Source organism: Pelophylax lessonae (assembly GCF_965119305.1).
Source record: "Pelophylax lessonae genome assembly, chromosome: 4".
In the NCBI taxonomy this organism is placed as follows: domain Eukaryota; kingdom Metazoa; phylum Chordata; class Amphibia; order Anura; family Ranidae; genus Pelophylax; species Pelophylax lessonae.
Genome location: NC_138771.1, coordinates 333689921 through 333703482, shown reverse-complemented (window position 1 = coordinate 333703482; position 13562 = coordinate 333689921). Strand labels below are relative to the sequence as shown.

The window sequence follows — 13562 nt, the reverse complement described above, 5'->3', positions numbered from 1 at the left end:
GATCTCTTAAGTTGCTGGTCCATCTTCTTATCCATGGGATCCTTCAGGACTCCCATGTCTTCAAATGCTAGGTCTGTTGACCTAGAAACCTGGGAGAAGGCTGCATCAATCTTTGGCATCTTATTCCAGGGAGCTCCTGGGTCCTCATCAAAAGGAAATCGCCTTTTAACCACTTTACCACCGGAGGATTTTGCTGTCTTCCGTCCAGGCCACTTTTTGCGATTCGGCACTGTGCGACTTTAACTGACAATTGCGCGATCGTGCGACGCCGTACCCAAACGAAATTTACGTCCTTTTTTTCCCACAAACAGAGCTTTCTTTTGGTGGTATTTGATCACCTGTGCGATTTTTACTTTTTGCGCTATAAACAAAAAAATAGCGTTTATTTTGAAAAAATAACAATATTTTTCACATTTTTTTTATATGAAATCCCCCCCCCAAAAAATGTAAAAATCAAATTTTTTTTAAATTTTTGCCCAATTTGTTTTCTGCTACCTATGTTTAGTAAAAAAAAAAAATCGCAATAAGCGTATTTTGATTGGTTTGCGCAAAAGTTATTGCGTTTACTAACTAAGGGAAAGATTTCTGTCATTTTTGGTGTTTTTTTTTTTAACGCGTAATGGCGGCGATCTGCGATTTTTTTTGCGGGACTGCGACATTGCGGCGGACAGATCGGACCCTTGACTGACATTTTTGACACTTTTGGGGGTACCAGTGACATTTCTACAGTAATCAGTGCTATATATATGCACTGTTACTGTAAAAATGACACTGGCAGGGAAGGGGTTAATTTTATTGGAGAGGGAGGGGTTAATGTATGCCTGGTGCTTACTGACGTGTGGGGGGGGGAGGTGACTGTGTGACAGAAGGACAGATCGGATGTCCAGCTATGCTGAACACTCCGATCTGTCAGTCCCTGTCACTATGGAGATCCGCCTGCTGTGTTTACATACAGCGGGCGGATCTCCAGACTCGATCCCCGACGATCGGGGCAGAGCAGCGGCAATCGCCGCTGCTCCTCCGCTGGCCCGACTCCCGCTGTGAATGAACACAGCGGGAGCGAGCCTCCGGCGGCGCGCGAGCGCCGCCCACAAGGGGCGGAGTCCAGCGACGTAGGTCTACGTCGCTGGACGGGATCGCGGCACTTTGCCGCAGTAGCCTCCATGTAAGCGGAGGTAAAGTGGTTAAAGGCTTTAGGGAAGAAGGTTTTCTTTTCCGGATCAGCCCACTCATGTTTTATTGCATCTGAGATGGTCTGATTCACTGGGAAGATACGGCCCTTAGGATCTTCCAAGCCTGCATACATTTTGTCATGTAGGGACAGTTCCTTCTTTTCCTCCTCTAGACCCAGGGTGATGTAAACTGCCCTCAGGAGACCATCCACTTGCTCTAAGGATAGTTTGTATTTAGTGGGCCTAATTTGTGCCCCTCCCTCCTCTTCTTCCTCTGAATCCTCTTTGGAATGTGAGGGGGAATTATCTCCTTGGGTGGAAGGAACCCCTTCTGTCCCCACCGAAGGAACCAACTGTGAACCCTGAGAGGACAGTGAGGCTGATGGCTGACTCAAGGCAGGATCCTGTAGGGATGACCGAAAAGATTGGATGGTAGCATCCAATTCCTTCCTCACAGATGCGAATAGATCGCCACAAACTGTAGATGCTTCTTCCTTTACTAGTGCATCAATACATCCCTGGCAAAGTGTCTTTTTCCAGCTTTCCGACAACTTTGCTTTGCATGAAGGACACTTTCTCTTGGAAACAATTTCCGAGCTTTTAGCCTGGAAGACATGAATGGGAAAACATACACATGCTTCTTAAGAGTCAGCCTGATTCTCAGGGTCACCAAGGTGCACAGAAAGACATTTTTAAGGGAAGTCCCATGTGCCCTGACAGGCCCCCAGCCACCGGGGGGAAAGATAAAAGGGATGGAGAGAGGCCCCACAGTAAGATAGGCCATATAAAGATACCCCTTACCTGGGCCTTACTGGTGCCTGTGCCTGTCCCACTCGCTGAAGAAGCTTCCATCGCTTGGCAGCGGTATCACCCGTGGCTTCGGTACCGGTTCCGGAGACCAAAGCGCACCTGCACTGGACCGGATCCGGAATAAGGCACCAGCTTGCTCCTCCCTTCTTCCTCTGCGTCCGGCGGAAATGACGCCATACGCCCCCTGCAGAACGCTGCCCTTTCCGGAACCTCACTTCCGGTCCGGACGAGCGTCACTCGATCCGGAGAAATGGCGGCAAATTTGAAAAAAAAAAGGCGGCGGAAGCCTAAGAAAAATCGTTCCGCTCCTCCAAGATGCCTTCCCAGGGCTGTGCTCTGCGGGGTCTTGACTCAGCCTAGAGCACTGAAGAGGAAGAAGGAGCCCATGCACTGCAGTCGGTCGCGTGAATGGGAGAAGCAATCGTCTCCAAAAAAGGGTAGGTGGACGTAGGAAGCCCGGTCTCTCAGGATAGCACCTTAAGAGCCCAGCTCCCCACAGAGGTGTTCAACGGCCGGAGGAAACACAAAAACTGATGAATGGTGGGAGAAGCCTCCTTTTAAAATCTGGTGGATGGGGTGTTTCCTGATGAGGAGAGGGAGGAGCCATCTCTCTCTAAGGTGCTGTCCTGAAAGACGTTTTAGGGAAAACAGGTTATATTTACCTGCTCTGTGAAGTGGTTTTGCACAAAGCAACTTCGATCCTCCTCTTCTCGGGTCTCTGGCTGGAGCTCCTGGCCCCTCCCTCCTGTTGAGTGCCCCCACAGCAAGCAGCTTCCTATGGGGGCACCCGAGCGGAGCTGCCGTTCGGCCTCATCCTCTCTCTCTCTCCTGATTGGCTAACTGAGTTTGAATGACAGTAGCATGAGCCAATCAGGAGAGAGAGTTCCAGGTGGCTGAGGCACTCATGGACATCGCTGGATAGAGAGGGGGCTCAGGTCAGTATTACGGGGGCTGCTGCACAGACTTATCATCTTAAAGAGGTTGTAAACCCGTACAACGTTTTTTTTTTTTGGCAACCTGTAAGAGAAACACATAATGAGCTAGTATGCATCGCATACTAGCTCATTATGCAATACTTACCTTAGAACGAGCCCCTGCCATGCCATCCGCTTACCTGTATGACGGGCGACATGTCCAGTCGCCCGTCTTCTGGGATCGCGGCATCCGGCCATCTGATTGGCCGGAGCCGCGGTGACGTCACTCCCGCGCGCGGGAGCCGACGGTCACGGCACGGGGCTCTGAAGGAATGGCTCCAGCGGCCGTTCCTTCAGAGCGCATGCGCCAGTGACGTCACTGGCTGCATGTGAGGTAAATATCTCCTAAGCGGTACATGTTTAGGAGAACAGTACCTATAGGTAAGCCTTATCATAGGCTTACCTATAGGTAAAAGTGTCCAAGGAGGGTTTACTTCCTCTTTAATGCATCGAATGCATTAAGATAAAAAAAAAAAAAAACCCTCTGGCCTTTACAACTCCTTTCACTCTAACTTTACTAATCTGCATGCTTGTTCCAGGTCACAGTCTCTGAAATATGGCCTGTTCGGCAGATACCGGATGAATTTCGATCCGTGTATGGGCAGGCTGATGGGATTGAGTTCAGTACAATGATCAACTTCAGTACAACCAGGGTTTTTTTCAATCAATCACTGCTGTCGGCTATAGCTACTGGCAGTGATCATAGTATTCTGACAGCTGGGAAACTTTGTGCTGTCAGAATACAAAAGGGGGGGGGGGATGAAGTATTTTAATAATGAATGTGTTGAAGGGGGGGAATCAAGTAATTTTCTTTCCTGCAGTCCATGGCTGCAGTAAAGAAAACTGCTTAATGTATGACCTGCTTAAGGCAACTAGCTGTATTATCTTACTCCACTGATATATGGAGGGAGCTACAGCAGTCACTAAAGGCCCGTAAACACTTGATGGAAATCGGACTAAATATCCTCAGATTTTTCTCTTTCTTGCTCAGCGTTTATTACCATTTTTAGTTGACCGTGCATAAATGTTCACGAAATTTCTTGTCCGATTTATTATTTTTTTTTTTTTGGGACATTTTTTCCTAGACTTCCGGGTCATCAGCAACTTCAGATCATGCGCGGTCTTTCGTATCCGATTTTTCACGGACGTACTACATACACATTAAACGAAAAGCGGTCGTCTGGGGACGGACGATAAAAATTTTGGTGTTTGTCCCTCCGTTTTTTTTTCGTTGAAAATGTCGGCATCGGCTGTTGAAAGTTGTGTACACACTAGCCGAAAATCGGACGATTTTTACCTCGGACGGGAATTTTCGGCAGATTTTCTACTAGTGTGTACCCCATTTTAGGCTGGACTTAAAACATGTCTTGCTTTAATAGGCTTCATTACATTGGTGGAAAGGGAGGTAGAGAATAGTATTTTACAGAGAGAGAACATTGTTTGTGCTTTCAGTTTAGCTCACAGGAAGTGACAAGGTCACATGGTCAGCAGGTATTTTCTGTACTTGCTGAATTTTTTTTTAGCCCGGCAAAAGAAAATGAATGCTCCCACCATGACTAATAACAGGCAAGCTGTATTTTATTAACCACTTAAGCCCCGGAGGATTTGGCTGCTAAAAGACCAGGGGGTATTTTGCGATTCGGCACTGCGTGACTTTAACGGACAATTACGCGGTCGTGCGACGCTGTACCCAAACGAATTTGACGTCCTTTTTTTCCCCACAAACAGAGCTTTCTTTTGGTGGTATTTGATCACCTGTGCGATTTTTTGATCATGTGCTATAAACAAAAAAAAAAAAAAGAGCGTCAATTTTGCAAAAACAACAATATTTTTCACATTTTTTTATATGAAATTCCCCCCCAAAAAAAAGTAAAAATCTAATTTTTTTTAACATTTTCGACTAATTTGTTTTATGCTACATATGTTTGGTTAAAAAAAAAAAAAAAGCGTATTTTGATTGGTTTGCGCAAAAGTTATTGCGTTTACTAACAAAGGGAAAGATTTTTGTCATTTTTGTTGTTTTTTTAACGCGTAATGGCGGCCATCTGCGATTTTGTTTTGCGGTACTGCGACATTGGGGCGGACAGATCGTACCCTTGACTGACATTTTTGACACTTTTGGGGTTACCAGTGACATTTCTACAGTAATCAGTGCTATACATATGCACTGTTACTGTAAAATTACACTGGCAGTGAAGGGGTAAACTTTATTTGAGAGGTAGGGGCTTTGTGTGTCCCTAGGGGCGTGATTCTAACTGCGATTGGCTGTGGCTTGAGCTGTAGGAACAATGATCAACGGTCCTACATAGTAGAACCGTATGATCAATGTTTCTACACAGGGGAGAATGACAGGCGGCTTGTTTACATCAGCCGCCTGACTTTCTCCCTCTGCACCGACGATCGCAGAGTGACCGGCGGACATCGGGTCCGCCGGTCACACGCCGGGGGGGGGGGGGGTGTAGTATATGTACTTGCGGCGGTTGGCAAGCGGTTAAATGCTTTCTCTTGGGCTTAGATATCCTTCAAGGTAATGTCACTCAGCTAGGAGAAGACTGTAGTTTGATGACAGTAAACATAGGCGGGGGATGGCAAACAAAGGACAGATATCACCTGACATCACTAGTCATGTGTATACACTAAACAAGTGAAAAGGAGCTCATATCAAGGTGCAAATTCTTCCATGGGCATTTTAACACTCATGTAGGACAGCACTGCTGTCCACAGATAAAAGCACTGCATAGAATTAGATAAATCTGGGTTAGTTGGGCAGCACCACATCCTCATATGAACTAGAATGATTAGAAAGTTTTTTTCTATAACACGGAGAATGGATTTTTCAGATGCCACATCGTGTAAATGTTAAAATACAGTTTTTTTTTGTTATTTCATAGAAAATATAAAACCATGCATATTAATTAATTTAACTCCTCCCTTTCCCCATCACAGACAAGTATGTTCCAAGTATCTACAAGAATTACTGCTTTCACAATGGTTCCCCATATACTATACTTGTAAATGAATGTGCATTTGTTCAAACAACAAATAACTTCAAACTTGGATGCCCTGGGAGTAATACTTTTTTGAAGTTACATTGTAATTTTGTGCACATTATTTTACAAGTAAATGGGGTACCATTGTGAACGCAATCATTCTTGTAGGTACTTGGAACGTGTCTGTGATGGTGGGGATGGTTGGATTAAACAGTTTAATATTTTCTATCAAATAAGAATACATTTTAACGTTTACACAGTGCAGCACCAAACAAATCCATTATTTTTGTTAAAAAAAATAAATAAATATCTTTCCACTGCCAAGACATGGTTATGCAGAACAGGAAGTCCAGGCTGATGCATCGGGCATGTTTCAGAAAGGAAAAAAGTATTCTTTGTACAATGTCATCATATAGAACTTTCCAGCAATACCACCAGCACAAGGCACAGAAAAGCAGAAGTTACTTCAGACATGATCATCTACTTAGGTCATTTTTCGACCTTCAAGAGTCCACAAGATTCAAACCTCCACTCACTTTTGGGGGGTTATTTGTCAAAACGTACATGGACTTCTACAAGCTGGGCATGGCTCTTTGTACCACATACAAAGCCTTTACATTCCATTAAAAGAGCCATTTCTATACATTAGTTCATCTAGCTACACACATTACAATCTGATTGTGCTGTTTCCTTAAGATTTACCCACCCAAGATGCAGACAAAGACACAATCCTTCAATTTTATTACTGTTGGCAAACTTTTGCAGAGAATGCAATGCACGCATGCATGCATTTAGCTTTGGTCTATGATATCCACAAGTGATGCATCCTTGCCACGACTGAACAATGCAAGATTGCCAATGGGGGATGAGAACCTTTTGGCCACAGGGAAAGCAATACTCATTCCCCTTTCCATGGAGAAAGAGAAAACAAGTCATTCTCCACTCATGTCCCCCGACATCAGGCACGGGGACAAGATCACAGTGCCACACTTTAACAACAGGTACCTGTCTCACTGTTCACTGATCTTTATTAGCCATTTGCCCATCCATGGACATTTTTTGTCAACTGCATATATCTTGCTGTCATTTTTCCAGTATTATAAGGACCGACATACTCCACAACTAGTCAGGTCAAAGTAACATCTCCACTTTCCCTGTGCTTCCCCCAAACAAACCCCCCCCCCCCTCCCAACTTCCCTGCGCTCTTTTCCCCCCGTCCCCTGTGCCACCTACCCTGCGCTCCTCTCCCCCCTCCCCTGTGCTCCTCTCCCCATCCCACCTTCCCTGCGCTCTTCTCCCCTCGTCCCCTGTGCCACCTTCCCTGCTTTCTTCTCCCCCCCGTCCCCTGTGCCACCTTCCCTGCTCTCCTCTTCCCCCGTCCCCTGCGCTCCTCTCCCCCGTGCCACCTTCCCTGCGCTCCTCTCCCTCGTGCCACCTTCCTTGCGCTCTTCTCCCCTCGTCCCCTGTGCCACCTTCCCTGCGCTCTTCTCCCCTCGTCCCCTGTGCCACCTTCCCTACGCTCTTCTCCCCTCGTCCCCTGTGCCACCTTCCCTACGCTCTTCTCCCCTCGTCCCCTGTGCCACCTTCCCTGCGCTCTTCTCCCCTCGTCCCCTGTGCCACCTTCCCAGCGCTCTTCTCCCCTCGTCCCCTGTGCCACCTTCCCAGCGCTCCTCTCCCCTGCATTCCACTCCCCACACACTCAACCTTCCCTATGCTTCTCTACCCACTCCACATTCCCTGAACTACTCCTCAGACGGTATTCAGGCCTGGCAACTGGCTGCTTCCATTCAAGCACTGCACTTTAGGAAAAGGTCATCTGCATCCCCATACTACAAAAACATTGGATCAGCCTTTTTCAACCAGGGTGCCGTGGAAAATTGACCAAAATTTGTATACAAACCAGTGGGTGGATGAAACCTGCATTTTAGTTACACAGAGCCACAGGTATTCATTGTGCACCATTACAACCTTCTAGCTGCTGGCGTCCTAACAAACAATGACATCATCAGTTGATTACAAGGATGTCGTTGTTTGCCCCTCCACATCTGTACTGGGATCACCTTAGATGATTTAGGGAGAGGAGAAACATAAGATTACTAGTCAGTATCAGTGTGCAAAGGTATATTTTCTTTGAAAAAATAAATAATTTCTAACACGGGGGGGGGGGGGGTTATTTACTAAAGTCTGGTGCAGCTCTACACAAAAACCAATCAGCATCCAGGTTTTATTGTGAAAGCTTAATTGAACAAGCTGAAGTTAAAAGCGGATTGGCTACCACGCACAGCTGCACCTAATTCTGAGTGCTCCAGTTTTAGTAAATCTAAAGCCCCGTACACACACGCAGATCGTCGTCATACAAATGTTCGTCTTTTCTCCCCGGGATGTCGGTGTCTGTTAAAAAGTGCAAAGACAGCACAAGGACAGCACAAGAATTTTGTCTGCAGACTTCAGCTGACTGCAGAAGTGATGTCATGTAATGGTTAACTTTCCCTGTGTTTTTTATTTTCTGAGCATGCCCAGTCTTGCAAATCTGCGGTCTGTCGGCCGAATTCTGTACTGACAGGCGAACAATCGTCCGTTCTGGTGTCCGCAGACAAAAATTTTCATGTTTGCAAGAAAGACTTTTGTCCGCGGATTGTGCGCAGACATCTGTCGGAGGCACCATACTAACACGCGTACAATCGGCAGATCTTTCGTCCGCCGACGTTTGTATGCCGACGATCGGTACGTGTGTACGGGCCTTAAGTCTTTTTTACATTTTAAAATGGTGGGTCTGGTTATTGCGCAGAATTTTATTGGGTGCCTTGACTGGAAAAAGGTTTGAAAAACACTGGACTGGGTACTTGTAAAAACATGACCGACCTGAGAACCTGCCACTTTGCCCAGATTGAGCCTCAGAAAATATCTGAGGTTCCTAGAAACATAGAAAAGTAACGGCAGAAAAAGACAGTGGTTCATCGAGTCTGCTTTTTTTTCCTTGTTAACTTTATTGTTGGTGAATAGATCTAGGTTCGTCCCAAGCATGTTTAAAGCCATTTACTGTTGGCTGTAAGGCCTTCTGCACACTGGACATTTCTACAGCTGCTGTTTTTGGCTTTAAGGGCCAGTTCACATCACATGCAGTCCAGTGCGGGGTTTCTTTTTCTGAATCAAAAATGCATGGAAAGTAGGTTATATGGTTTCCAATGGCATAGCTCACTCCAGAGCTTGCAGTTCCAGAAAAAAAAAAAGTAGAGCATGCTGCATTTTTCCAGCACTGGAACACAGTAAAACGCATATGGAACGCACCTAAAATGCACTGGAACACATGTCCTGATTTAAGGTTAAAGAGGAGCTCCAGCCACTTATAAAAAAAAAAGAAAAAAAAGTCAGCAGCTACAAAAAGTGTAGCTGCTGACTTTTTTTGAAAAAATCAGCCACTCAACTGTCCCACAGTCCAGCTATGAGCTCACCTCAGCCGTCTTCACCCTCTGCCCTCCTTCTGCGGCACCTTCACTATGGGCACCTGGCTATGACAGCTTGCGGCTTCACAGCCGGGTGCCCACTGCGCATGTGCAAGTCATGCGGCGCATCCTGGATTGGTGGATACAGTCTTCTGGGACCTGCCTGTGTCCCCAAACACTGCAGGGGGGGGGGGGGGGGGGAGAACTTCTGGACCCAAGTGCTGCGGCACTCAGAACAGAAGTGGGAGCAGGTACCTGCTCCCCACCCGGCTCCTCAAAAAGTGACAATTGTCCAAGAGGAGCGAGGGACGAGTCCATAAAGCGGAACTTCCCTTTTTGGGTGGAGTTCCGCTTTAAGAAAAAAAATAAATGCACTGTACTGCATCAAAAACGCGCATGCAGAAACCCATCGGGGACGCATCTGGAGGGCGTTTCTATGATGTGAACTGGCCCCAAGCATTTTTTTTTTTTTTGCAGCCAGTAAACTCCCCAGCATTTTATCTTTTGTGTCTATGCACACACAGGCGGTAATCAGAATTTTTTGGCAGGGACGTTTTATGACTGGAAAAAAAAAACCCAATGGATTTGAAGATGAATTTTTCAGCTGTAAAAACAAACCGAAAAACTGAGCTATTCGGCCAAGTTTTTGAGCTATAAGCATAATAGATGTGTTAAAAACACTGCAAAACTCTACAGCTTTCTACAGCTAACGCTACTAACGTCCAATGTGAATGAGGCCTAAATGTGACCTTCCATAGAGTCAGTGGCTTCCTGTATAATGCAGGGATCCTCAAACCAGCTGTTGCGGAACTACACATCCCATGAGGCATTGTAAAACTCTGACATTCACAGGCATGATGGGAATTGTAGTTCCTGAACTGGAGGGCCATAGTTTGATGACCCCTGCTGTATAGTAATGGTCACTGAACTCCTCTGACCATTCTCCCATTCATACACACACATAATAAAGGCAGGAAACTCGCTTTCCCCTAGGCACAGAGTACAGCTATCACCTCATGTATGTCAATGTATTGCTGCCACTAGAAGTCACACTTATCCGGGTCACCAAACACAACACAATAAAGAAAAGAAGCTGAACGCACCCTCTATTTGGTCCCTTAGGAATAAACCACGGCACCACAGCGCCCACAATGCCCCAGAAGACGGTCATGACGATGATAGGGACGAGCAGCCCGGGGTACGCCATGATGAAGTCACCGCAGCTCTTACAAGATCACCTCAACGCCGTCGTCCCTCCGCAGACACTAAACAGAGAAGTGACAAAGTCATGTGACCACACTACAGAGTCACGGGAACACACACCCTCCTCCTACTACAGGAAGTGAGCGCTAGTACAATCATGTGACCACACCTCTGCATCGCGAGAGCACACCCCCTCCCCTCCCTCTCCTAGGAAATGAGCAGAAGTGAATAGTGAATACGTGCTCTGTGCTAGGGTGGCGGCCATTTTGCTGAGGACCAGCATTCCTAACTGCAGTTAAAATCCATTTTGTATTTTAAATACAACAAATAATTTCATGATATACCTGATATTGTTTCATTTTTGTTGTTTATTTAAAGCATAACTCCATAAAAAAATTCTCCAATTCTCCCATGCAGTGAGGCTCACATGCACAGCATGGGTTTATTATTCGATTTTTGTCTAGGAGTGCACCGAACAGCTATAGTGACCTGAACCTTTGATTAGGATTGCCACCTCATCTCTTTAAACCAGGACACACATTATCTGTACAGGTTCTGTGGCTGATTAACCACTTTATCCCCGGAAGATTTTTCTGCTTAATGACCAGGCCCTATTTTGCAATTGGGCGCTGCGTTATTTTAACAGACAATTGCGCGGTCGTGCAACACTGCACCCAAATAAAATTGATGTCCTTTTTTCCCCACAAATAGAGCTTTCTTTTGGTGGTATTTGATCACCTGTGCCATTTTTATGTTTTGCGCTATAAATAAAAAAAGAGCGACAACTTTGAAAAAAAAAAAACAATATTTTTCACATTCTGCTATATGACAAAAAATGTAAAAATCTAAATTTTTTAACATTTTTGGCCAATTTGTATTCTGCTACATATTTGTGGTTAAAAAAAATCGCAATAAGCGTATTTTGATTGGTTTGCACAAAAGTTATTGCCTCTACTAACTACGGGAAAGATTTATGTCATTTTTATTTATTTTTTTTTTTTTACTAGTAATGGCAGTGATCTGCAATTGTTTGTGGGACTGCGACATTGCGGCGGACAGATCGGACCCCTAACTGACATTTTTGACACTTTTAGGGGTACCAGTGACATTACTACAGTAATCAGTGCTATAAATATGCACTGTTACTGTAATAATGCAATTGGCAGGGAAGGGGTTAATACTATTAGTGATTAAGGGGTTCAATGTAAGCCTAGGGGAGTGATTCTAACTGGGGGGGGGGGGGGGGGGTTGGGGTTGTTAAGTCATCACAGAGACATGCGATCCTATATAGCAGGATCACATAGCCTCTGTGATCACTTCAGGGAGAATGACAGACGGCTGTCAGCGGGGAGAGATCGCGAGTGGCCAGCGGCCATCGGAGCCGTCTGTCACACGCACTGGCTTCCCGGCTGACGAGCGGGGGCGGGAGCGAGCGACGTAGTGCTACATCCGTTTGCCCAGGAGCGGCCGCCTGCCACAGTAAATCTGCGGTAGGCGGTCATCAAGTAGTTAAAGAGGAAGTAAGCTCTTATTTTGTTTCTTTCCTTGCAAAGTAAATGCATAATGCGCTAGTATGCATAGCATACTAGCACATTATGTGACACTTACCTGCAATGAAGCCCGCATTGTCCCTGCTGCCGGGTGCATCTATGTTCACCCATCTTCCTTCCGGGTCTGCGTACTCCGGCTGTATTACTGGCCGGAGCCGCGTGATGTCACCGCATGCGCGCGGGAGCCGCCAGTCACGGCACAGGGCTCTGAAGAAATGGCACGGGTGGCTGTTTCTTAGAGCGCATGCGCCAAAGACGTCATCGGCTGTATGCACTGTAAATATCTCCTAAACGGTGCAAGTTTAGGAGATATTTACAGACTATAGGTAAGCCTTAATATAGGCTTACCTATATGTAAAAGTCATTAAAGTGGGTTTACAACCACTTTAAGGTGGTCATTAACCACTTTAAACCCCGGAAGATTTTACCCCCTTAATGACCAGGCCATTGTTTGTGATTCGGCACTATGTTACTTTAACTTACAATTGCGCGGGCGTGCGAAGCTTTACCCAAATACAATTGATGTCATTTTTTCCCACAAATAGAGCTTTCTTTTGGTGGCATTTGATCACCTCTGCGGTTTTTAGATTTTACGCTATAAACAAAAAAACGACAATTTTGAAAAAAACTTTACTTTTTACTTTTTTTTTGTTTTTATTAGTAATGGCAGTGATCAGCGATTTTTAGTGGGACTGCTACAGAAATAGGGGGGGGGGGATTTTCCAGTTGGGACACTAGTTCTGGTGACATGGGGGTCTCCAAGGAATTCCCTTTAATTTGCAGAGATTTCCTCTCACTTCCTGTTTGGCTATGGGATAGGAAGTTAAGGGAAATCTCCCCAATGGGCCACAGATGGTGACAAAAAAATCTGACAGGGGTTATAAGTCTCCCTTACTCTATCCATAAAGAAAGAAAAAAGTTTTACCTATAGCTCTACTTTAACTACCTATTTTGTTTAGGGGGGCACCAAACAGCTACATAGTTCCCGAATGGCCCTGATTTTGAGGGACAGCCCCTGATTTGGAACCAAGTCTCTCTGTCCCTCTTTCCTCCTCATTTGTCCCTCATTTTGGTCAGATCTACAGTGCCTTGCAAAAGTATTTGGCCCCCTTGAACTTTGCGACCTTTTGCCACTGTAGCACCACCCCCGCAGGAGCTGCTGATTATATTATTGGGTCTACACCCTGCCTAACAACCCAATCAAATTGGCTCGATCCCTCCTCAGGCACAACTGACCCAGAATAGGACTGGACTATCAAATGGATACACAGATTGGAATACAATACTTCACTATGCAACAATACCTTGTTACCTTCTTGAATGGTAGTCCTTCTGGGTGACACAATGGAACAACGCACAGGATTGTAATTAACCAAACTTAGTTTACTATATATCAAATTGAATAGGGGAGATACAATAC

The 13562-nt window shown here is 45.7% G+C and overlaps 1 protein-coding gene across 1 annotated transcript in view; it reads right to left on the bottom strand.

Moving 5' to 3' along the window:
• The window catches only part of ATP6V0E1 (ATPase H+ transporting V0 subunit e1), a 44789-nt gene extending 34071 nt beyond the window's left edge, over window positions 1-10718 (bottom strand). Inside the window, exon 1 of the mRNA XM_082254614.1 lies at window positions 10493-10718. Coding sequence (XP_082110740.1) covers window positions 10493-10596 — 104 coding nt within the window. The 5' untranslated portion in view covers window positions 10597-10718. The remainder of the gene's footprint in view (window positions 1-10492) is intronic.
• Between the last annotated feature and the right edge of the window lie 2844 nt (window positions 10719-13562).